We start from the raw sequence: 23450 nt of genomic DNA on the forward strand, positions 1-23450 counted from the left end.
TCATGGTAGTTGAAGAGGGAGCGCTTGATCTTCAATTCTTCTTGGAGATAGGCTTCAAACTGAGCGTTTATGTAGTCAACGATGGGTTGATAGCTTTCTTCTTTATTTACTTGGTCACCAAATCCCACTGTATTCACAATGGTCAATTTTAACCGAACATTACTTTCCTGGAGTTCATATGTCTGAGCTTTAAGTTTAACATCTGGGCAAAAATGTGAGCATTCATGTTCTTCAAAATTAGTATTAAACAATGTATTAATCAGTGTTGATTTTCCAATTCCAGTCTCTCCTGAAATAAACAAAGGCACTGTCTTCATAAGTGCATAAGATGACTGAGGAAAACTAACTGTAAACTCCTAGAGTAGTTTCAAGGGTTCCAAATAGTTCAACGATGACACTGCCTTAATGCTAAGGTGGCTCTCAGACCACTAACAGACCACAGAAATGCTAAGTTACTCAGAGCTTGAGCACTAAACTATCTACAGAATAAAACATTAAAGCCAAACAAACAAACAAACAAACCCTAGTGGAATGTAAACTTAGAGGATCCCTGGGACCAGGATCTCAAGTTGCTCACATGAACATCATATAACTCAAACAGAGAGCAGGTGGCCCTGCTGAGGGAAGCGCTCGAGAAGGGTCGCTGGCACTCACCCACACAGAGGATGTTGAAGCAGAAGCCCTGCTGAATGGACCTGTTGACCAGCTGGTCCGGCAAACTCTCAAAACCAACATGGCCACACATAGTCAAGGAACGAATACTTTCTCTTTTCTGAAGGAAAACAAAAATGACAGCAACAATTAAAATAACCTGACTGAAATGGGACATAGGTGTACTTCAAAGGATAAATACGAAGGGATTACAGATTTTAAAATCATTTTCCTTCACCTGGGATACAAATGATTAAGCAAATTGGTGAGAATTATGAGAATTCATTTAGAAACTCCAAACATGTTTCTTACTCCCTTTAAAGAACAAGCATCTAAAACAATTTGTAACATCAAAATATTTGACTTCCCCAAACAGGCAAATGGTGGTGCCTGATACATTATCGGTTTTTTTTCTTTTGTGGTCCACACCTTTTTAAGCTGTTTCATATCTTTGCAAGCTTCTTACAGAAATTTTATAGAAGTGAAAATAAAATCATGGTAAAAAGGTTAAACAGATGTTAAAAGACAGTGTGTTGCATGGCTAGACTAGAGTTATAGAATCAATTACTTTGGTTTTCTGGAAAAATAAACTTTATAAACATAATTAAAAGAACAGGGAAATGCTCAAACTATGGCATATACACTCATAAAGTAGAGAATTTAGTCATTACATATGATCAACTACTATTTCAAAAGACAAAAAGTGATAGCTAATAAGTAGAAATAAAATGGAGTGATAAAAATATTGATCCAAAGGAAGACAGAAAACAAAATGAAAGAACAAATAGGACACTCATGAAGCATTAAGGGGACTCAAGGCAAGTCCTTCCTCGCTAGCTTCTAGGAGGGATGGCCAAGGGCCAGAATGGTCTCTATGAGCTGACGACACGAAGCCCACAGGAGGTGAATTCTGCCAATAACCTGAACACGTCTGGAAAGGGAGACTCTCATAAGCAGCCGGGAAATGGATGCCACGAGCCCGACACTGAGCGGAGGCGCTGTGGGCTCTGCCTGACTTTCTGAGTGTAGGACTGCAAGACAATAAACAGACACTGTTTAAAACAGCTAAGTTCGTGCTAATGCATCATACAGCAACAGGAAGTTAGTACACTACATTCTCTTTCGTCCCTGTGATTCTCAGTTCTGCATGCATGTTACTGTTACCAGATTTACAAAGGGAGTGAAAAACTACTATGCTTCCCATGAATGTACTCAAGATTAGAACATTTGCTAGAGTTTTTACATAAAATTAAACTAAATGGCCTCTAAAATTTCCCGCCTGTGTAAAATTACATGTTTTTTTAATGTCACAGGACCAAAAGAAGCATTTTTAAAAAAGGAAGGTGTGGTATCTGTGATTTACATGCAGATGGGTCAGAGCAAATCAAACTAAACCAGGACTACTCCATGATCTGTCACTGAAGGCAGTGGTGACTGACAGCAGTCTTCAGGAAAGCAATTACTTAGAGGGCAGATGAAGAGTAACTCACAAAGCCCGCCAGGTAATAAAGATAGAAGAGAATGTTATCACCAATTACTAGGAGAAAAGGATGGCAGTCTGATGGTTAAATTCAGATTTATTTATTTATCAATTATGTATTTGATACAAGATTACAGGGTCTACCAGGTGTCACTATGTAGATCACACTCCCAGTGATCCTCCTGTTTTCAGCCTCCCAAGTGCTGGGATTACAGACCCAGTCTCAACCACCATCTCATCGTGCCCTGGGGACAGGGCCGGCACAGTCAGCCAGGGATGGAACCTGTCCGCTGCATGAGAAGTAAGAAAAACTACAACTATTGAAACACAGAACTAAAGGAAATTCGTCAATTTTACTAACATGCTTGTGCTTGCAATTTTGTTTCAATGAACAACACACCTCTTTGATCAAGCTAAGTTTACCCTCTTTTAACACATAAGTCTTTAATACAAATTACCAAAGTCATCCTTACAACACAAACTCACAGGCCCTTGGAAACACCAAGTCTAGGTGCACAGCGGACAGCACTGGTTGGACCACTCAGTGGTTCTCTGCCCCCTGACACTCACGGCTCAGCTGCAGTTTGTTCTGTGAGCAGCCAAAGTGGTGCTAGTGTTTCTAAGGGACGCTGCTGAGGCACTGGGAGTTCTAACTGGCATAATGCCAACAACAGATTGCCAAAATAAAAAAGCAAAAAATGAAAAGCATTGCTTAATGTCAAACAGGAAAGAATACTATAGATATTCAACAGCTACTCAACAACAATTAATTGATGTTTCTCTTGAATAAAATTCACATTCTAGGTAGCCATAAACAACAGCCTCTCCCATAAGTCTGAAAATCCTCTAAGGTATTTTGAAATCACATCAATGAGAAAATATATGATCTGTGTAAAAGGCAGGCTCACTCTCTGTTCCCCACTGGGTAATTTTGAGAGCATGGATGCAAGTTTTGATGCCATGTGAGACTGAAATGGCTAGAAAAAACATAATAAAATAGATACCTGAGCCATCAACCTTTACCCATACAATATATTTATATTAAAAATGGGTTCTAATATTGTATCACTGAATCTTGACCTCCCAAATCCATACTATGTATGAAATTGTGGCTGTCCTGCTGCATAAGTAAATAAAATATAATATTCAACATAAAGGCTAATATGCTTACACACACACAATGGGGACCAGGGGGATATGGAATGATATTCTACTATGCCGGCAAACTGGCTACGTGAGTGGGACCCTCAAGGCCAGTGTGACCTTGCTTTAGGGACAGTGAAGTAGGGGGAAGCTGCTTGCTTCCTCACTGTGCACAGAAGGCTCGTAACTGCAGCGCTCCTAAGGTAAGAGAGTACCTCCTGAGGACAATGCAAAGAACGTATACATCTGGGTACAGGAAGAACATGTTCTCCATTAACTTGTCCTATTCACTACAGTTGCTGTTCCAAGAGAACTACACCACCCCTTCTCCTTGATCATAAAAGTGAGTCAATCATGGAGACTATTGCATCTGTCCACTGCAGGCAGGTTCCTTCCCAGTCCCTATACCTTAAATACTAGTTTTTGTCTTTATTCCTTGCCATTCTCCCTTAGTTATCTGGGGGTCTGACTAGCCCCTGGCACACATACACATAAGAAATCAATAAACTTCTGTTCAGGAGAGAAGTAATGAATGCTATTTTTATTTAAAAGACTTAAAGGGCTGCGGAGATAGCTCAGTGGACTAAGCACTTCCTTAGGCAAATGCAGGGGCCAGGGTTTGATCCTTGGCACCACATGCCATGCCGACCCTGGCCCCCACCCCCCACCCAGCACTGAGCAGAGTCCACGCACGACGGTACATGCCTGTAATCCCAGCACTAAGCAGGCTGAAAACAGGAGGATCAGAGACCCTGCACACACACACGCACACACACACACACACACACACACATCCCTAACTAAATAAATGACTTGAGCACTGTATGAATCAAGGTGGCACCCCACATTAGGTATATTCCACTACAGCATACCAAGCCAAACAAAAATGTTGAGAATGTAAACAGGAGGATCACTATGAGTCCAATCTAGTAATGAGATCCTGAACACCCTGTAGACCCTTCCCAAAAAAAAAAAAAAATGCTCCAACTGCAATAATAGCTGGAAAAGCAGGGATTTTAAAATCTGAACAAGTATCATGGCCATCCAATTAATATAAAACAATGAGCATTTTCAGAAATTCTATTATAAGCTCATCATTGGGCTAACTCCTAGTACATTTCCTAACTTAATCCTCATTAAAAACATACATTACACCTAGTATTCCCACAACCTAGAAGACACGTCTGACAAAGGAGGTCATGGACAGCCTTGATCTGACTGCAAAGCTGGTGCTCCTTCTATCGTCCACATACACAGTGACTGCAATAAAAGAGAAAGAGGGAAAAGAGCTGTGCTCACTTCCGGACACCACTACCCTACCTTTGAATGATCACAAGACACTGAAAAGGGAGAATCTTTTAGTTCAAAGGAGCGGGGGTGTAGCTCAGTAGCAGAGCATTTAGCTAACATGCACCAAGTGCTTAGATGGATCCTCAGCATGAAAGCAATGAAGAAAGCAGAAAAACAGAAAGGAAGAAATGAAAAGAAAGAAAAGAAAAGGGGAAGGGAAAGAAAGGGAAGGGATGAAGGAGGAAAGGAAAGGAAGGGAGGGAGGAAGGAAGGAGGAAAGGCAGGTGGGCATGCTGGGAGGTTAATATGGATATAGTATTTTTTAAAATGCAAATAGTGTCAAGGAGAACACAGTATAAAATGAATTCCTTTCCCATTAACCGTTTCTCTGTACCTCAGTTCTCTTTCTGGAAGGTCAACAGCAACTCATGCATCCTTCCAAAGAAACTGCACAAAGCTATGCAAACATATAAACATAGGGTTCCATGTATGTAATGGTAGCCGGTTTTACACTGTGGATTTTTTGCTCAACTTTCATGGAGACCCATATACTGATAAGAGACTGTCTCAGTTACTTTTCACTCATTGCTGGGACAAAATACCCAACACCCAAAATTAAGGAAGGAAAGGCTCATGTAGCTCACAGTTCATGGAGATTTCAGTCTATGTTCAGCTGCTGCAAAGGCAGGGCAGCACATGGCAGATGGTACGAGCTCATGGTGGTGGAAAACAGCAAGGCACATAGGGAGGTAATGCAGCTGCAGCTTCTAGCAAGCCCCTTGCCCTTCCTCCTCCAGTGAAAACTGGAGCTTCTCCAAAGAAACTGGCATGAACCATCCTTCCTCAGTCCCCTTTACATATCGTTTAAGTGCTCAGTCACTCTACAGCAGGCCCTCCATACTCTACAGAGGGGCCTCATAAACCCTGCGGTGTCGAATTGCTGAGCCAACTTAGTCCAGTGCTTTAGTCCCAAGCTGACACAGTGAATCACCCCCACAGAGACCTAGCTCCATACACTGCAGTAGGGTGCACATGAGTGGTCTACCAAGAGAGTCTCCTTGTCTGTGGTTACAATGAATTGTGCTACAATAAATAGCTTCACCCAAGTGTGACAAGAGGGAGAAACTTACTTATTGTGCTTTTGCATCTTAGAAAGAAGAGAGGGAAGGCTAATACACACCACTACTGGATACAGAATGCTAATAACAATCATCATTCTAGTAGAATAAACTTGACTGACCTTGTGACCTAACACTACATCATTTTCAAATTGTTAATAGCTGAAATATACATTCTTTCAATGTGAAATGAGTCTATGCAGCAAAAACCCCACAACAAACACAGAGGTATTGGTTGTTTTCACAATCGGAAAAGCAATATAAAGCCTATCAGAACTAGCCTAAATCAACCTTTGCTTCCTTCATTTTGGGTGTCAAATATCTTTCCCAACAACAACAAAAGAAATAAGACACAAAGGTTTTCAGAATAGCAAGGAGTGTAGAATTTAAGATGAAGCATATGCATTTTTGGGAAATAACTTGGGTATGGTGGTACCCCTGCACTCCTAGAGCTCCAGAGGCTGAGGCAGGAGAATCAAGAGTTTAAGACCAGCCTGGACTGTATAGTGTGTTCAGGGTCAGCATACACTACATAGTAAACCTCTGTCTCAATAGACTTAAGTGAATAAATAACATTTTGCCCCAGGACCCCCAAAGACTCATGGATATCTCTTTATGTAAAAGACATTTTAGTCTATCTCTAAGAGCTGTCAAAGTCTTAACAGTTTTAGCATTGCCAAAAAGTCTAACTCTCAAGTCTCTTCTAAGGACAAAAGCAAACTCTTTGCTATGAGCCCCTGTATAAATGAAAAGTTAAACATTTTTAACATTTGATGGCACAAGATAAACATGACCATTTTAAAAGGTACAAACAACAGGGGAATACAACACAAGTCTACATTCCAGCAGGGCAAACATTAAGTCTTGTAGGTTTATGTGAAACATCTGAAGCAATCTGTGGCAAACTGTGAACTCTATGTGGCTCTGCCCCTGTGGTACTCTTGGTCATAGTGCTCATGGTTTTTTGTTTTTTTATTTTTTTGGCCAGTGTACTGGTTGATACACTGTCTCAACTTGAGAAGTTTATAAGTTTACTTAGGGTCAGCCACATAGCTCAGATTAAAGTGCCTGTTTGGGCAGACACAGGGACCAGGGTTTGATCCCCGGCATGCCAGGCTGGCCCCGCTCCCAGGGCGTGCTGAGACAGCAACTGAGACTGGGCATGGTGGCGCATGCCTATAATCCCAATGTTTAGAAGGCTGAAAACAGGAGAATCATTACAAGTCCAATCTGTGCAATGAGACCCTGTACTAAATACTTAAAAAAAAAAAAAATTTAAGTGCCTCAGCAGAGCCAGGAGTCTTAATTTGTAAACATCTTCATCCTGTGCAAGAGGAGGGCATAGACATTGTGTGAGTTGTACACCCCTAGCCCAGGATAGCTTGTTTACAATATAAGGAAGGGAGAGGCTGGCTAGAAGCCGCAGCTGCTGCCCTGCCCTCTGCTCTTTGCTGTTTTCTGCTGCCATGAATGGCTGCTTTCTGCCATGTGCCAGTCTGCCAGGGAACCAGCCAAGTATAGAGTGAAACCTCCACCAAGTGCAAGCTAAACAAACCTTTCCTTCCTTCATGGTGAGTGTCAGGTACTTGTCCCAGCAATGAGTAAAAAGTAACTGAGGCAGCCAGCTTTGCTCTCTCCTTGCAGTTTTGTTTTGTTTTTGTTGTTTTTAGATGACCTATTTTTTGGCTTTTTAAAAAACTTCTGGGGTTTTTACTGAATAGGCTTTTTATTTTTTGCTTTACATACTCCCCTCTCAGGGGGTACCCTGTCTGGCCTCCTGGGCCAGAACTTGAGGTGGACGTCTTAACCTTAGAACTCTTACAGTTAGCCTGTGTCTAAAACCAATGCCATGTGGAAGTCATGGTCTGTTGCCAGCAGGAGCAGTAGCCAGGTGTTTCTTTTTGGTTTGTTTTGTTTTTGCTATAGAAGTTGAGTGCCTGGATCATTCAGCACTCTGAACCTGATTTTGAGGAACAAATTTTATATGCCAGTGCCATTTGGAACCTGGGGTTCTGTGGCTTTCCCCTCAAGGCACAGCCCCTCACCCTTGTAACTTTGAAGCATGGAGCCCTGCTGCCACCTGTGATGACCTCAGGCCACGCTTTTTTTTTTTTTTTTAATGTTTGTTTCTTCTCCACAGTGGAGATCTTTCAGCTCTATCTTTGCATTTTATAGCTTTACTGGAACTTCCTTTCTGGTCAAACTCATATCATTTAATATCATCTTGCTGGGATCTTTGCTCTTGATTTTTAACAGAAATCTGATTAAAAGCCCCCAACAATAGCCATGCCACTGCCTCAATATTGGATTGCTTTGAAATTTTTTGCCTGATTAATCAGTCTTCCATGCTTTAGCTAAGACTCAGGCAAAAATCTATGGACATGATCAAAATGTACTGCCAAACAAAATCAAACTGTTTGCCAAACCAAAACACACACCATCTGGAATCCAACAATCAATGTAGTCCTTCCCAGCAGAAGCCTCCCCAGCCTGGTCTTTGCAGGCAGGATTTCTATCAGCATTTTGGCCTTCTGAACTCTGACCAGAATATCCCATACAGGACAGCTGAAGGTGTGCCAGCTCTTCTCTTGTAAGTGATATCTCCAAGCCTCTTTTTTATTGTTTTATAGGTCATTTTCAAAAGCTTGTAACCCACACAGTCACATTCCCAGTACCAAATTTTCTCTTAGTTATTTTTGTTGTTGTTGTTACTGGGACAAACATCTGACACTCAAAATGAAGGAAGGAAAGATTAATTTAGCTCACATTCAGTGAAGGGGACCACAGTGGCGGTGTTAGTCTATAATTTAGCCAGCTCCAAGGCAGAGGGGCACACAGCAGAGAGCAACCATTCATGGTGGCAACAAAAGGTGAAGAGTGAAGGGAGCGGCAGCAGCTCTGGCAGCTAGCTGGCCCCTCTCCCCTCCTCACACTGTAATGCAGATTACCTGCCCCAGGGGCAGGGTGTAGCTCTCATACCTGCAATCCTAGCAAAGAATCAAGACTCAATCACAAACTCCAGAAGCCATCCCATGACTGCATGAGGCTTTGGGGGGACACCTAGACACACACCACAATGCCTTGTACGCCCTGCTACCACGCGGCACATAAGCAGTGGGTCATAAATCTCTTCTATATAGGACAGAAAAGTGAGAGCCACTGGAAACTAACATTGATGGATACAGATATTTGGAGGAGGGTGCTGAAGGCAAGGGCAGTTTCCAAAGTAAGTGACAGCACTGAATTCAGGAAAAAAGAGTACTTCTGAGATAACGAATAAGATGATCCCTTAGCAGAGGCCTTTTTGCACGGTCAGTGTATGGTGACCTCTCATACTGCAACACATCATTTTGACCCTGCTGGAGGAGGAAACCCGATTATCAATACCTATTCTGATTTTTCAGTCATCCTGAAGTTTATATTCTAATTTCACCTGGGTTTGGAATAATTTCACAGATCGTAACATATTACTCAGGAAAAAAAGAACCTTTTGGTTATACAGGAATGTCAGAGATTGTAAATGAAGCTTCAAAATATTCTGAGATTTGAAGTAATGTAACGTTGGCACCTAGGATAAGCGTAATTATAGGCGCTTGGTTTTTTGGTTTTCGGTTACCTTCTGTAAGACTGTGGTGAGCTCAAGTAATTGAAACTCCTGAGGCTAGTAGTATGGATGTATTTAATAGTGGTCCTTCTGATGGATTAAGAAGATTAATTCCTGTAGGGGGTCAATAACCTCCTAATTCTGGAGTGGGTGCTAGGCTAGAGTGCTAAAAATCTCAGAAGAATCCTGAAAAAAAAAGAGTAAGATGAGGCATGTGTGGTAGGAAAAAAAAATCTCTGAAAACTATAAGAGAAGGAGAATTCCATGTCTGGGGAAAGAACAGTCACTATAATAATTTAATTTGGTGGGAAAAATGGATTAATTACTGTCAGGTTGCAAAAGTATGAATGAGGCTACAAGGAGTAGATTAGGACAACACATGAGCAGCAGAGTGAGTAAATCAGTGTTCCACTTAGTGTTTCAGGGTCACAGAAAATGTCTAGTTAGGGACTCTGTCCAGAGCTGTACACCAGGTACACTGGGAGGGACAGCAGAAGACCCTGTGCTCAGTGTTGCTTCCTGACACAGCACATCACCTGCTCATAGTATTAATGATGAAGTCATTTAAAACCTATCTTATTTTTTCTAAGCAGATTTTGCTTACCAACCTAAATGCTTACCACACTGTATTTTGAAAAATCTAATTGTGTGCTATCATTCAATGAAAAAACTTAAAGCCATTTTCTTATCAGTAATTACAGAAAGTTTAACTGCCAGTGAAGACCTGTGGTTGACAAGTGTGCTGGTAGAGCCTCAGGAATCACAGGTGGCACAACACTGAAAGCAGACACATGTGCGCAGGCACCAGCAACAGCGTGCTCTGCCAGGCAGCGACACTGAGTGTGGGATGTCCTGCGCTCCCACCCAGTGTACCTAGTACAGGGCTCTGGACAGAGCCCTTAAAAAGTCTTTTCTGTGACACTAACTAGACCCTAAGATTATACCTTTGAGGAAGAAACAACGACAGCTATGTGGCATGGTGAAGAATGAAGGCATCTGGATCTGGGCTGGGGAGACAGCTCAGTGGTCTAAAGCACCTGCTTAGGCAAGCGTAGGCAGGCGCAGGGGACCACAGTTTGATCCCCAGCACCACATGCCACGCCAGCCCTGCCCTCAGGGTAGGCTGAGCAGGCCAAAAGAAGAAGAAAAATAGAAAAAAAAACAATGGAGGAGTCATACAAACTGCACTCCCATGCAGGGTGGATTAAAGAAATACACAGGAAAACTGTATCATGTGGAAAGATTCTGTGCAACCAAATCTCCAGGTTTACTGAAATAAAAAGTAAATGACTGACTCTGAGGAGGAGGTGCACGCTTCAAACATGCAAGATGACAGAAAAGCCAACTACATATATGGAGTCATTTACTGAGGCCAGGAAAAGCTTATGGAAGAAGAGCTGGAGGAAAAAGAAAGCAGAAGAAACAGATACTCATTAGGACTTAAAAGTGATAAATATGGAGAAAAAGAATGGTGATGGGTCTGTGGGACATCAACCCCCCCCCCCACATGCACACGCACACTTTTCATTTACTCTAAGTGAACATAGTAGTTAGCCTCACATCTTAAGGGCAGAACAACAGAACCCAGGCACTAAGTCAGTCAACAATGTGCAATGTAGTGCTCAAAGGAGACTTGTGTACAAACAACAAAAAAGTGCATGAGACACTCAGTACCAGGGACTCTCAGAGAAGGCACTAAGGAAAGGCTGAGCTGAAAGAGAAGCAGGAACATCCTTAGCAGAAGGTAGCAGAACCGGTATGTGCAGATGGTGCGAATGGCACATGGCTGCAATGTCACACTGCACTCTCCATCATGTACACCTGGGGACGCTTCTGTGGGCCGCAAGGACAGCAGAAACGAGGCTGCAGAGGGCACAGGAGGCTGCTGGGTCTCCTGATCCTGGGTCCCCTGATCCTTGGAGTGATTTCATGCAAACTAAGGTCATGGGACAGAGGTTACTGTGAAACAGGAAAGAAAATAGGGGATGAGTCAGCCAGAGTCTGATGGGGTCTTGGAAATAAGTAGCCCTCCTTCACGGCACATCCCAAGACCCACAGAGGATGAGCTAACTATGCACGGAAAGTGCTGAGCACTAAGTAACAATGCCTTTTCTAGCTTAACTAAGCACTTACCATGTACTATGACTTCACTTTTGCAGCATAAGTGTAACACCCAAGCTCACAATCATTTTTCCTTCTTCACAATGTCACAGATTTGTTTTTGTCATGTATATTTGCAACTTCAGCATATGAACTCCTCTTCCCTTAGTCTAGAACACTTACCTTTTCACCAAAAGGAAGTTTATAGTTTTTCGTTGACACATCTGAATCGCCAGCATCATTAATCTTGTACTTTAGGGCAATGATTGAGTAAAAGAAAGGTTACTAGAATACAAGCACCCTGCCAGTCAATCTGATAGCCCAGACTATTACACGCCTACCAGGTGCATAAATACACATCAGGATACTGGACAAACGAGTCCTGTCTTGGGCAGAACAAGATAGCACTAGATTTCTTAAGCTATTCAGGATGCTGTGCAATTTGGAACTTACTAATTTTTTTTTATTTCTCAAATTCTCCCTTTAATGTTTTTAGACTATGCTGACTGGGTAACCAAAACCTTGGAAAATGAAACCACAGAGAGTAAGTACTATACTGAGTTTAAAAACTATGGCCTGGTCTTACAGAGTTTCTATTACATTAGGGGATAGAAACTAAAAGATAAAGTAAAGCATATGCTATGGAAGAGAATGACAAATGCAATAAAGAAAAATAATGCAGGGAAAAGACAAAAGTGTACAGCTGGCCTGGGTAAGGGGATGGTGTCATTCTGAGTAGGGAGCTTACGGAAGGCCTCAGTGGAAGGTGCCAGTTCAGCAAAAAGCTGAAGGGGCCAAAGGGGCAGAAAATTAGAGGATAGACTCAAGGGAGAGCATTCCAGGAAGAGGGAAAGGACACAGTAGAGAACCAAAGGTAGATGTGTGCTGATGAGCGTGAGACGCAGGGAGGAGACCAGAGCAGCTGGAACACAGGGTGGCCAGGAGGGAGACAGGGGGTCGAGAAGAGTTCAGATCCAATAAGGCACTATGGCTTCTTTTAAGGAATTACCTATGAAATATTTTTAGTGTAAGAGGGACATGAACTATTTTAAAAGGTCCACTACAACTACCACGTTTATAGTTGATTTAAAAAATGATAACCAAAGAAAGTATCAGTTAAGAGGCCATCTCATTAATCCCAAGAGATCAGGGAAAATGGTTATTCATGGGAAAAGTAGGATGCATCAAACTGCGGATCAGTATCAAAGCTTGAAGCAACAGGACTTGGTGAAGGTTCAGTGTGGGATGTGAGAGAAGATATGGGACATAGTTCCAACGTTTTTGGCATAAGCAATGGGTAAGACAGAGCTTTCATTCACTGGAATTGGAAAGATGGGAGGATGATTAGGGAAAATAAAGCATTCACTTTGAAACAAGGTACAATGAGGATGGCTATTAGACATCAAAGTGAAGAAACTAAGTAGCTAGTGGATAAAGTCAAGAGCATGGAGCTATCTGGACTGGAAGTAGAAAATCTGAAATCACTGATATACAGCCAACATTGAGCACCTTGTGATGAAATCACCCAGGAAGTCAGAGTATAAAGGTCAGGAACCACAGAATTTGAGTCATGGGGGACTCCAACATTTAAATACTGGCAAAGTGAGAAGCAGCAGCCCTAAGGAGCCATGAAGAAATGGCCAAAAGGGGTGAAAGAAATCCAGAAACATATGGAGCCCCACCGCAAGGGGTTTATCCTGGAGGGAGGAGAGGCAGTTAAAAAAGAAAACAAAATGTATACATGCTATAAAGGAGAGTGACATGACAGAGCAGGGGGGTGGGGTGGTAGTGAGAGGAAAACTCACATGAAGGTCCAAACAAACTAAAGGAGAAAGAACAATCTTTTTAAAAAATTCATGCTGTAACAACTGACTCCTACAGGCAAACAAGATGAACCACATATATGATTTATACATTGCACTGTATTCAAAGTTAAATGGATCACAGAGCTTAAAACTTCTAAAATAAAAGGTATAAAACTTCTGTGATACTTTCTTTTAAATGTGTTTGGCACAAGGTCTCATTATGTGGCTCAGACTCTTAGCGATCCTCGTTTATTTTTAGCCTCCCCAGCACTGGGATTACAGGTATAGTATGTGCCACCATGCCTGTTCTCAGTGGCTGGCTCAGCACACCTGGGGGCAGGGCTGGCACAGCATGTGATGCAGGGGATCGAACCCCAGTCCCTATGCTTGCCTAAGCAGGTACTTAATCTGCTGAGTTATCTTGCCTACCCTGTGATACTGTATTTGGTTAAACAAAGGCTTCTTTATTACAACATGAGAAAGCATGACCTGGAAGTGAAAAAGTGATCAACTGGACTTAAATCTTAGGGCTAGCCAGATAGCTCAGAGGACTAATGCACCTGCTTAGGCAATTACAGGGACCAGGGTTTGACCCTTCCTATGCCATGCTGGCCCCACCCCCAGGGTGCACTGAGACAGCAATTGAGACCGGGTGTGGTGTCATGTACCTGTAATCCCAGCACTTAGGAGGCTGAAAACAGGAGGATCACTATGAGTCCAGTCTGTGTAGTGAGACCCTTAGACCCTGTACTAAATACATTAAAAAAAAAAAAGTCTTCAAAAAATGTGCTTATCAAAAGATTCTGTCAAGTGGCTGAAAAGATAAGGATAAAACATTTGTCTCATAAAGGACTTTTATAAGAAATACATATATTTAAAGACACTTTATAATAACTAGATACTAATCCAATCAAATGTTAGAAAAAGACTGAGGAACGCCTGCTTAGCATGCCTGTGGGATGGACTGACAACTGGCAGTCAACTTGGAAGTCAACTTGGAATGCCCAGCTGATGCTGGATGCAGAGGGCCCACATGAGGATTGCTGCCAACAAGACAAAAAGGAGAACTGGAAAGGAAGAAGACAGGCTTGTTTGTTCTCCTGGAGGAGCTTGTCATGCTGGCTCTCCTGCGATAAGCTCAGCTGTTCTCACCCTCAGAGGAGACCAAGACCTTGCTGTCACTGAGAATGGCTACAGTTCACTTTGGTGTAGCTCTGGTCCTTACTTTAAGCACCTCTTGCTGGCTCCAGAGGGGAAGACGGTGTGCTGGTCAATTTCTTGAAGAAACTTGACACACTGGCTTTCCTGATATTGGCTGTTATTACCAGAGGAGTTCAGGACCTTGTCTTTGAGAATGACTGTGGTATTTCTGGGGGAGCTCTGGTTCTTACTCTGAGTGTTGCTTCCTGTTTCCAGTGCAGATCCCTCAGCCCAGTAGCACGGATCCTTCATTACACTGGCATAAACTTTCTAGCTTCCACTGCTGACCTTTGGGCCTTCACAGGGCAGATCTGTAAAGCAGACTTGCATGACACACTGCCATGGGCTCTGAGCCTCCAGTTGGACTCATCGGGGTCATTTTCATGGGCTCTAGGTCTTCAGCTGAACTCATGAGTGACACTGCTGTAGGATCCAGGCCCTCAGCCAGATTCTTTGGGTTTCTAGTTTGTAGACAGATTTCCTGCACTTTTTTTATTTGACTCTGGGTGACTACTATAAAACAATCCTTAGTGAGACCCTGCAGACCCTGTAATAAATACCTTTAAAAAGTATAAAAAATAAAATAATCCTATAAAGCATGTGTCCTTTATTAAATTGCTTCCCTTGCAAACCCTGACTGTAAAAGCATGTGCAAGCCTGAGTGTGATCTGCAGCAATACAGAAAATAGGTTTGAACAGACAGTTCAAAGATGGCAAACAAAAATTCTACATGGTAATTTGTTTAACATCATTAACCACTAGGAAATACAAATTAAAACCCTAAGATACCACTATACACCTATCAAATGGCTAAACAACAATAAACTCTTACAGCTAAGCACCTTAAGCACCTGCCTGGCAAGCATAAGGTCCAGAATTTGATCTCTGGTACTGAAAAAAAAAAAAAAAAAACCTTGACAAAATCAAGTACTGGCAAGGATACAGAATAACTTGGACTCATTCATCACTGGTAGAAATGCAAAATGGTACAACCATTTTGGAAAATCCTGCCAGTTACCTATTATTTTAAACATACACCATACCACCAGGTGATCCTACTCCTACATACCAACCCAAGAAAAAAAAAAAACTTTTAAGTGAATATATATAGCAGCTTCATTGATAATTTCCAAATAGAGTAAATAAACCAAACATTAAATGGGGAAAGGATTACTAAATTGAGGCACAGACACAAATATTCAGTAATAAACAGGAATGTGCAGGCCAGACATGGTAGTGCATGCCAGCAATCTCAGAACCTGGGAGGCTGAGGCATGAGGATCACTGCAAGTTCCAGGCAAGCCTAACTTGCATAATAAAACCCATCTTGAAAAAAAAAGGAATGTAAGATATTACGTGACAAAACCACAAAAGCCACAAGGTCAGTGGGTGTCAGAGGAGGGTGGGAAGAAAAGCTGACTATAGAGGAACTTGTTTTAATTTAAATGTGGCTACACGCTGTGTTCACGGAAACTCGTGGGCCTAGCAATGGAGCTCAGCAGCAGAGTCCCTGCCTGGGATGCATGTTTAACCCTCAGCACCACAAAACACACACACCACTCACATTTGGTTTACATGGAAACAGGTAAATTTTACTGTACATAAAAATTCATAAAAATGTAACAGAAGTTCCTAACTAAAAGGTAAGTCGATCAATGAGAGCAATATTAGAATAGATATTCTAATGAGAATATCTAAAGAAAAAACTTATTAATACATGTGTAATTATTTTTAAACAGAAAAAAATAAACAGGGAAATCATAAATGTAAAACAAAACTAAATATTTTCTCCAACTTTTGAAAATCAAATTATACATACATGTTAAGTTCCTTCCCTTCTCAAAGTGATGTTGAAACTGTAAATTACAGTTATTTTGTATACAACAGAATCTCTGCTGCTATATGAGAAAGTCTATCTTCCACCAAAGCAGAGAGTCTGCAGAAAGGATCTCAGTGATGCATGTCACAATGGAGAAGTTAACATGACGTCAGCACACATGCATGGCTATAAAAGGCTATTTAGAATGAATTTTTCCTGTGGCAACAGATACAAACTGCTAGAGCACCAAGTAATGGCAAAGCTATGTGTAAGATCTAGGGCACGAAGATGTAAAAGAGCAGGAACCAACAAGATATACAACCAAAAGTGAAAATGTTGGCTCTCATTAACAGTAAGAGTAACAGCACTCAATTCAGGGGCTGCAAAGCTACAATGTGGTAATACAAGTGAAGTACTTGCCACACTGAATGTGTTTCAGCATTTGGTCATATTTGGTCACACAAAGCCACACAGAACAAATCCTCAGTGGAAAAAAATCCTTAAATTTTCTGGTATTTGTGAAGATCTATAAGATTAGACCATAATAAAGGTAAAAATTATGTCCAAAGGAGCTGAAAGTAATGACTACAGTTAAAATGTACTGAAATTTTTAAATTATTTTTTTCAAGATTAGTAAAGAACTGAAGTGCTTCTGTGGCAAGACTGCATGCACAGACAGATTCTAAGGCAGTACACCTTCTTCCTGCCCGAAATGCCTAGCCCGCTCCTCACTGCTAATCTACAGCCATCTCTTTCCTTAACATTTACCTCAATATTAAGCAAAAACCCCAAAAATTTCTATTCATTTAAAGCATAATAACGAGTAAGTTTTATTTTCCAGAAGTTCACTTTAGTTAAGTTGCTTAGATTCAGAATAGTCTCCATAGAAACAGTATTAGAAACAGTCAAGTTCCTAAGTCTGTAAATGCTTATTTTTAACCTATAGTGTATGAGGTATTTAGTATTAACACTGTCTTCAAATCTAGCAGCAGACTAAGAATGAAGCACATCTGTTGCCTTCCTGTAATGGCTAACTCTAGATAGTGCTCTTCCTCTCCCTCCATTAACTCCTCTCTTCTCTTCTCTTCTCTTCTCTTCTCTTCTCTTCTCTTCTCTTCTCTTCTCTTCTCTTCTCTTCTTCCTCTTCCTCTTCCTCTTCCTCTTCCTCTTCCTCTTCTGAGGCAGGATTTCACTTTTAGACTCAGGCTGGTCTTCAATACATAATCCTGCCAGGTGCTGGGATTACAATAGTTAATATATTTTCAAGCATGAGATATTATCCCATCCCTTAGAGAGGGCAGAAATTGGTCCTGGGGTTTCATGTTTCTTGTCTCAAACCCCACATCTCAAACCCATCTGAAAAATATTTCTGATAATTACACAACTTACCCCTGTGGGTCAGTTTCTCAATTGTGATAAACTCCTGTAGGTCAAATTCAAATGTTTTTTAGCGACTTTTGAAAAAATTTTTGTTTCATCTCTCCCAATGGACTTCTTTCACCATGAACTGCAGCCTACTGCATAGTCAGTGCTTCCAATTCTGCTGCCTGTTTTGCAGTGTGCACTCAGCCCTGGTCCAGCACTCCCTCAGATTCACAGGCTGGATACAACACCCAGTTTTTCCCTTTGTTTCCAATATGTGCAAGTCAGCCATAATGATTCCAACTTCTGTTTCCTGGAACAAAGGTAAACATCACACATGTGCAAAGAGTTCACTGTGATTGTTAGGGCTCATTTAAATGGCACAACGGATTTGGAAATGCCATCCACTGCCTTACTGCATGTACGTAGCAACTTCTTGCTAACTACTAATGTTTTGACTTTTAGTTTTAGTACAACATCCAGGGACAAATTCCTGAATTAAATACATCTGAGACACCAATTATCCAGTTGTCCGAATTTTATTCTTCAGTAATGAATCTCTCCCATTGAAGAGAATTTAGGTTAAATTAGTTTAACTTAATTAGTGTGAGATTAAATCTGCTAACTTTGATTTTTCTTCTGAGGCAACAATACGAAAACGACTAGGAAATGGAGCCCTGGGTAACTCGGGGACGCCCGGCTGCGCGCAGCCTTCCTCTGCTCTCCTCGGGACCCTCCGCACCCATGGCTTCCGTCTCCTTCTACGCCAGAATCACCTACCTGTGCTTCCTCCTAACAAACCTCTGATACTACTGACCCTCCAGATTTCATCCAGCACTGGGACAGTGATCCGTGACTAACTTGCCCTGACGGATCTATGCTTGTCTGAAGGCGTTAGATTTTCGTAATGTCTATAAAGCATGCAACGTCAATGGCAAATTGTGTGTTTCTGAACCTTCAAGTCACTGTCCTGAAAAATCTGCAAACGGGAAAGTTCTCCTCTATACATATATACTGTAGGTCTGCCTTATTTAATAAGCCTTCTTTATAATAAAAATATTTTTATTCTTAAAAAATCATTCAAATGAGTGATTCTGGCCTAATTCATAGCTCTAAAGTAATGTTTCTGCTAAATACTATATAAACAGCTGAAGAAAAATATTGCTGTATGCAACTTCTATTCATCCATGGAAAAAGTGGAGACAAACTACTCACAAAACATTTAAGGTACCACCAACATACTCTGTACCAGACAGTCCACAGCTTAGATCTCACTCTCTTGATGAGGATCCCTTGCTGTCCCCACAAATATGGCCCACATAGAGGGCAGAATAAACTTGATCAATTCCTAGGTGAGAAAGGTAAAGGAATTCAGGTGGATGCTCTCCAGTTATCTTTAGTAAGTCCCTTGGCCATGTGACCCTCAGCTGCCTATGCTAGCTTAGGAGGGGCAGGAAGCCTCCCGTAACCGGCAGAGACCTCTAGGACCCTCCTCACATCCACACTCCAACAGAAGTTGGGGCTCTTTTCCTTTCTTCCACCCTGAACTCCTTACTCAAGATATATGTATCTTTCATTTTTTGACATATGGCATTAATTCCTATTTCAATCATAGTACACAGGTCTGACATCCCAGAAAATAACTCCTATATAAAATGCTGCCTATATAATTTTTATTTCTAGTAATAAAGACTTCTCAAACATACCCTTAATTAACTAGGACACTGCTGCACAAACTCTACTAAATAACCACGTGTTTGACATGTGTCTGTTATCTCAGTGCCAGGTAAACAGTAATCAGGATTTCTTGGAGAAAGATTTGGATAAGCTAAATGAAACATGGTTGAGACAGCATACCTTTATCCCTCTCTCGTGCACATATTACACAGAGTGAAGGCTCCCCATTTCTCTAATTTATTTTTTAAACAGGGTCTCCTGAAGCCACCAAGTCTGTGCCACCAGACCTGGCTTGCCAGTTTCTCTTGCGGGAGCTCCTCAGCATCTCCCCTGATGAGGGTCACAATGAAGCAGGAGCACCAAAGCCTGGGTTCACTTGCCTCAGCTCCACTGCTCCCTGCATGGCAGCATTTCAACCATTCTGTGACCTTGTATTTTTCCTTTTCTAGTCTCAACCTCAGGTCATTTTTAAAGTGTTTCCTAACTAAAAGTCTCTTAACAGTCTAAAATGAAATCAAGAAATCCTAAAATTCCCAGTATAGTTATTTCTCAAAATAGATGCCCTAATATTCCCCTAGATGAGCACAACAAACAGAAAGACAACTGGCACCATGTCAGCACACCCAGGACTCAGGACTTCTCTAAAGAGCCCAAGTAATCACATAACTTCTTTAGCCTGACAGCAATGTTTGCAAGCAGTGGAAAGCACTGCTTTATATGTCTGATAAAACATTGTGTGAATACAAACAAACATCAAGGAAAAACAGCTATCAAAATATATTCTAAACAAGTGTAAGATTAGCAAACAGAAACTCACTTTTAAAATATCTTCTGAGGTTAACTATAATGTAATAAAATGAGTTTTATTATACCTAAACTACTCAATTAAATCCTCAATGAAAAATCTTGGGCTTTTTCAGAAAAAAAAATTACTTGATTTCAAGTAAGTTTAACTGCCAAAGACAAAATTTTAAAAAGATGAAGAGTACTGGAGCAAAATATACATATTTACAGAAAGTAATACTAACAAAGCATATGTACTACACCCCAAGCTACTAAAACAAGGTATTAGTGGTCTGAGGTTTTCAAAGTGAATTTCAAGAGCCAGGTGTGGTAGCACAGGGGCACAACCCTATAATCCCAGCATTTGAGAGGATGAGGCAGGAGAATTGCAGCAAGTTTGATGCCAGCATGGGCTACTCAGTGAGTTCAAGGCCAGCCTGAACTACACTGTGAGACTCTGTCTCAAGAGAAAAAACAGTGAATTTTAAATCTTTTAGCTATGTATTTTATTAGAACTATGAAAGATGTGAATACCCTATCTTCTTCAAATCAGTAGTATATGTAAAACCCACAAAGTGTTAAAGTTTTAAAAGTAAAACATTATCTAACTCAAACTTTCTACTAGATAAAACCAGAAGAAAGTGTAAGAATTAAAGTTCTTTGAAAAAATATTATGAATCCGGTATTTTGTTTTGAGTATTAAGAATACTAAAAATCTTTTTAAAAAACCTTTAATATTGTTGAAAAGGAACAGTCTATAGATTTGTATAAAGAAAATCTATTCTGTTGTACAATATGAAAATTTAGGAGCATTCTTCTCTTACAATCAAAATACATAAATCAATCTATACATACTATCTAGAGCTGTGTTGGGATGAAATCAGTCTGTGAACACTGAAAAGCTACGATATTCACAATTTACAGCCTATGGAAGGTGGAGCTTCCTTAGAGCACAAATGCTGACCAACAAACAGTTCCTGGATATTCGTGAGCATTATAATTTACTCAATTAACATTCAGCAAGAATGAAACTGTCAAAGTAGACATTTTCCATAAAATAATAATCAATACCTATCCTCAAAACATACTACTGTAGCTATGAAGGATGCTAAGGGTAATACAGGTTATGCTTCTTGAAGACAGTTTATATAATTGAAGGGGGAAAATGCAAAACTTATTAAAATATACTTACTGTAAAAAGTGAAGTAACACTATAAAATGTAAGTTACAAAGTATTACAAGATAGTACATGACTAAGTGTGAAAGGAGTGGTATCTTTCACTCCCAATGATTGGAGCTCCAGAAGAGGCAAGTCCTGAGCTGCTCTTTCATTACACTACAATTACAGGATCCCAGAGAGACGGGAATGTGCTAAGCATGGAGGTAGTAATTAACTGCAGGACATGAAAGGGAAGAATTAAGGATCATAACCCTAAGACACAAAGTAAAGCAAGCAAGGAGAAATCTTTAGCACACAAAACTACCCTCTGTGAAAGGTAACTGAAAAGGAGAAAGAATCCCACAGCATTGCAGATAAAGAGGAAATAACAAACACAAGTAAAACTTACAGGGGCTGGGGAGATGGCTCAGTGGAATAAGCGCTTCCCTGGCAAGTGGAAGGACCTGAGTTTAATCCCCAGTCCCGCCAAAATAATAGTAATAATAATAATAATAATAATAAATATAAAAAAACAAGTAAGACTTACAAAGACTTGGATATTGTGTAGGTTAATCTTAATTGTCAACCTGACTTCATTCTCCTGGAGAAATCACCCATCTACTAAGAGTTACATCTGAATGACCTATTTGGAGGTGTGGCCCACTTGGAGGAAGTGAGTCATGGCAGCATGACCTTGAGAACTGTATTTGGAATCTGGTCCCTTCCTTCCTAGCTCCTTCCCTACGATTCTACTTCCTGGATGCCACTCACCTGGCCATGCTCTTCTACCATGATGTTTTTGCCTTAGAGCCAGCCAACCCTGGACTGAAACCTGAAACCATGAGGTTACATAAATCTTTCTTCCTTTAAATTATGTATGTCAGGCATTTTGTCCTAGCACTAGAATTCCAGCCAATATAGATAACCATTTCCAAAGAGTTTAATAAAAGTTTGAAGTGGGAACTAGCTGAGCAGTGGTGCAGAGCAGTAGAGGTGGTGAGAACCAATGAGCCAAGTGCTGTGGCACAGAACAGCAGAGGCGACCAGAACAAGCAGGATGAATTCAGCGACACAGAGCCAGGAGGAGGGGGTGAAGCCTGTGGCTGGGCACAGTGAACAGAGACATACAGCTAGGTGCAGCGGGGTCCACACTGAGACCCAGACCTACCAGGAGGATCCTCGCAGCATGGAGGTGGCAGGAGGTAACTTAGGTTGAATAGTCTGCCTGGAAGTCTCCAGGTACGTGAGGAGGAGATGCCCAGACAAAACTCAGGGGAACCAGCTTACATACCAATTCCCAGTTTAGGATTAGTTTTGTTATACAAATAAAGTGTTTGCTCCTATGGTCTAAAATACAAAATCATTAGTTAACAAAGTTTGTCAATTTCAAAAGTTCACTTGCTATTATTAGTACTGCTAATTGTACTACCGTAAGTAGGATACCATATCTGCCTTAACCACATGTTCTCCCTTGAGTAATAATATTGGAAGGCAATTGGGTAATAACTTCACCAAAGCCCTATATCGGAGGGCGGAAGACAGTGTCAAATGGAAACCAATATCCCAATCAATAGAGAAGGCAAAAACTTGGGACACACACAAGAAACTCAGACTCAGAAGAGATACCTAAAAGAACAGACTCTTTACAGAGAGGTTCTGATAGCAGTGATGCAGTGACCTAGTATCAAACTTTCACAAAAAAGGTATCACAGAAATAAAAATAAAGAGCTCTTTCTGAAATAGAAAAATGACAAAATGAAGGAGCAAATGCAATCTCAGGCAGCAAGCCCACACAAAACAAATCCAGGAGACATTAGCATAGACGAAACTGGAAGTCTCACACCTGAGATCTCTGAAATATATCAAGTGAGGTAAAGAAACAACTGCAGAAGTATGTATAGAGGAAATCAAATCAGAAATAATTTCCCAGGTAGAAAAAGAAATGATGAATTTAATGAATGAATTACAAAGTGTTTCTAAAGAAGACACTGAATAAAAAGAGAATAAAAATGATGGAAACCTTGAATGATTAATATAGGAAAGAAACAGAATGCATGAAGCAAATGTAAAGATATACAGGAAATTAAAAACTCCATCACAAATTGGCAAAACCATCTGAATGAAAGTGAAGATAGACTTTCAGACCTTGAAGACACCATTGCAGCACAACAAGGATCCAGGAAATAATAATTCAACAGCTGCAAGACAATGCAAAGATGAACAGCATAACACTAATAGGCATCAATGAGAAAGAAGAAG

General features: G+C 40.9%; 1 protein-coding gene across 1 annotated transcript in view; it reads right to left on the reverse strand.

The window, feature by feature from the left end:
- The window catches only part of Sept10 (septin 10), a 59857-nt gene that overhangs the window by 29374 nt on the left and 7033 nt on the right, over positions 1 to 23450 (reverse strand). The window contains exons 2-3 of the mRNA XM_023717376.1: positions 655 to 772; positions 6 to 289 (exon numbers count right to left, since the gene is read on the reverse strand). Coding sequence (XP_023573144.1) covers positions 6 to 289; positions 655 to 772 — 402 coding nt within the window. The remainder of the gene's footprint in view (positions 1 to 5; positions 290 to 654; positions 773 to 23450) is intronic.

This window comes from Octodon degus, unplaced genomic scaffold (genome assembly GCF_000260255.1).
Source record: "Octodon degus isolate 3935 unplaced genomic scaffold, OctDeg1.0 scaffold00052, whole genome shotgun sequence".
NCBI classification, from domain to species: domain Eukaryota; kingdom Metazoa; phylum Chordata; class Mammalia; order Rodentia; family Octodontidae; genus Octodon; species Octodon degus.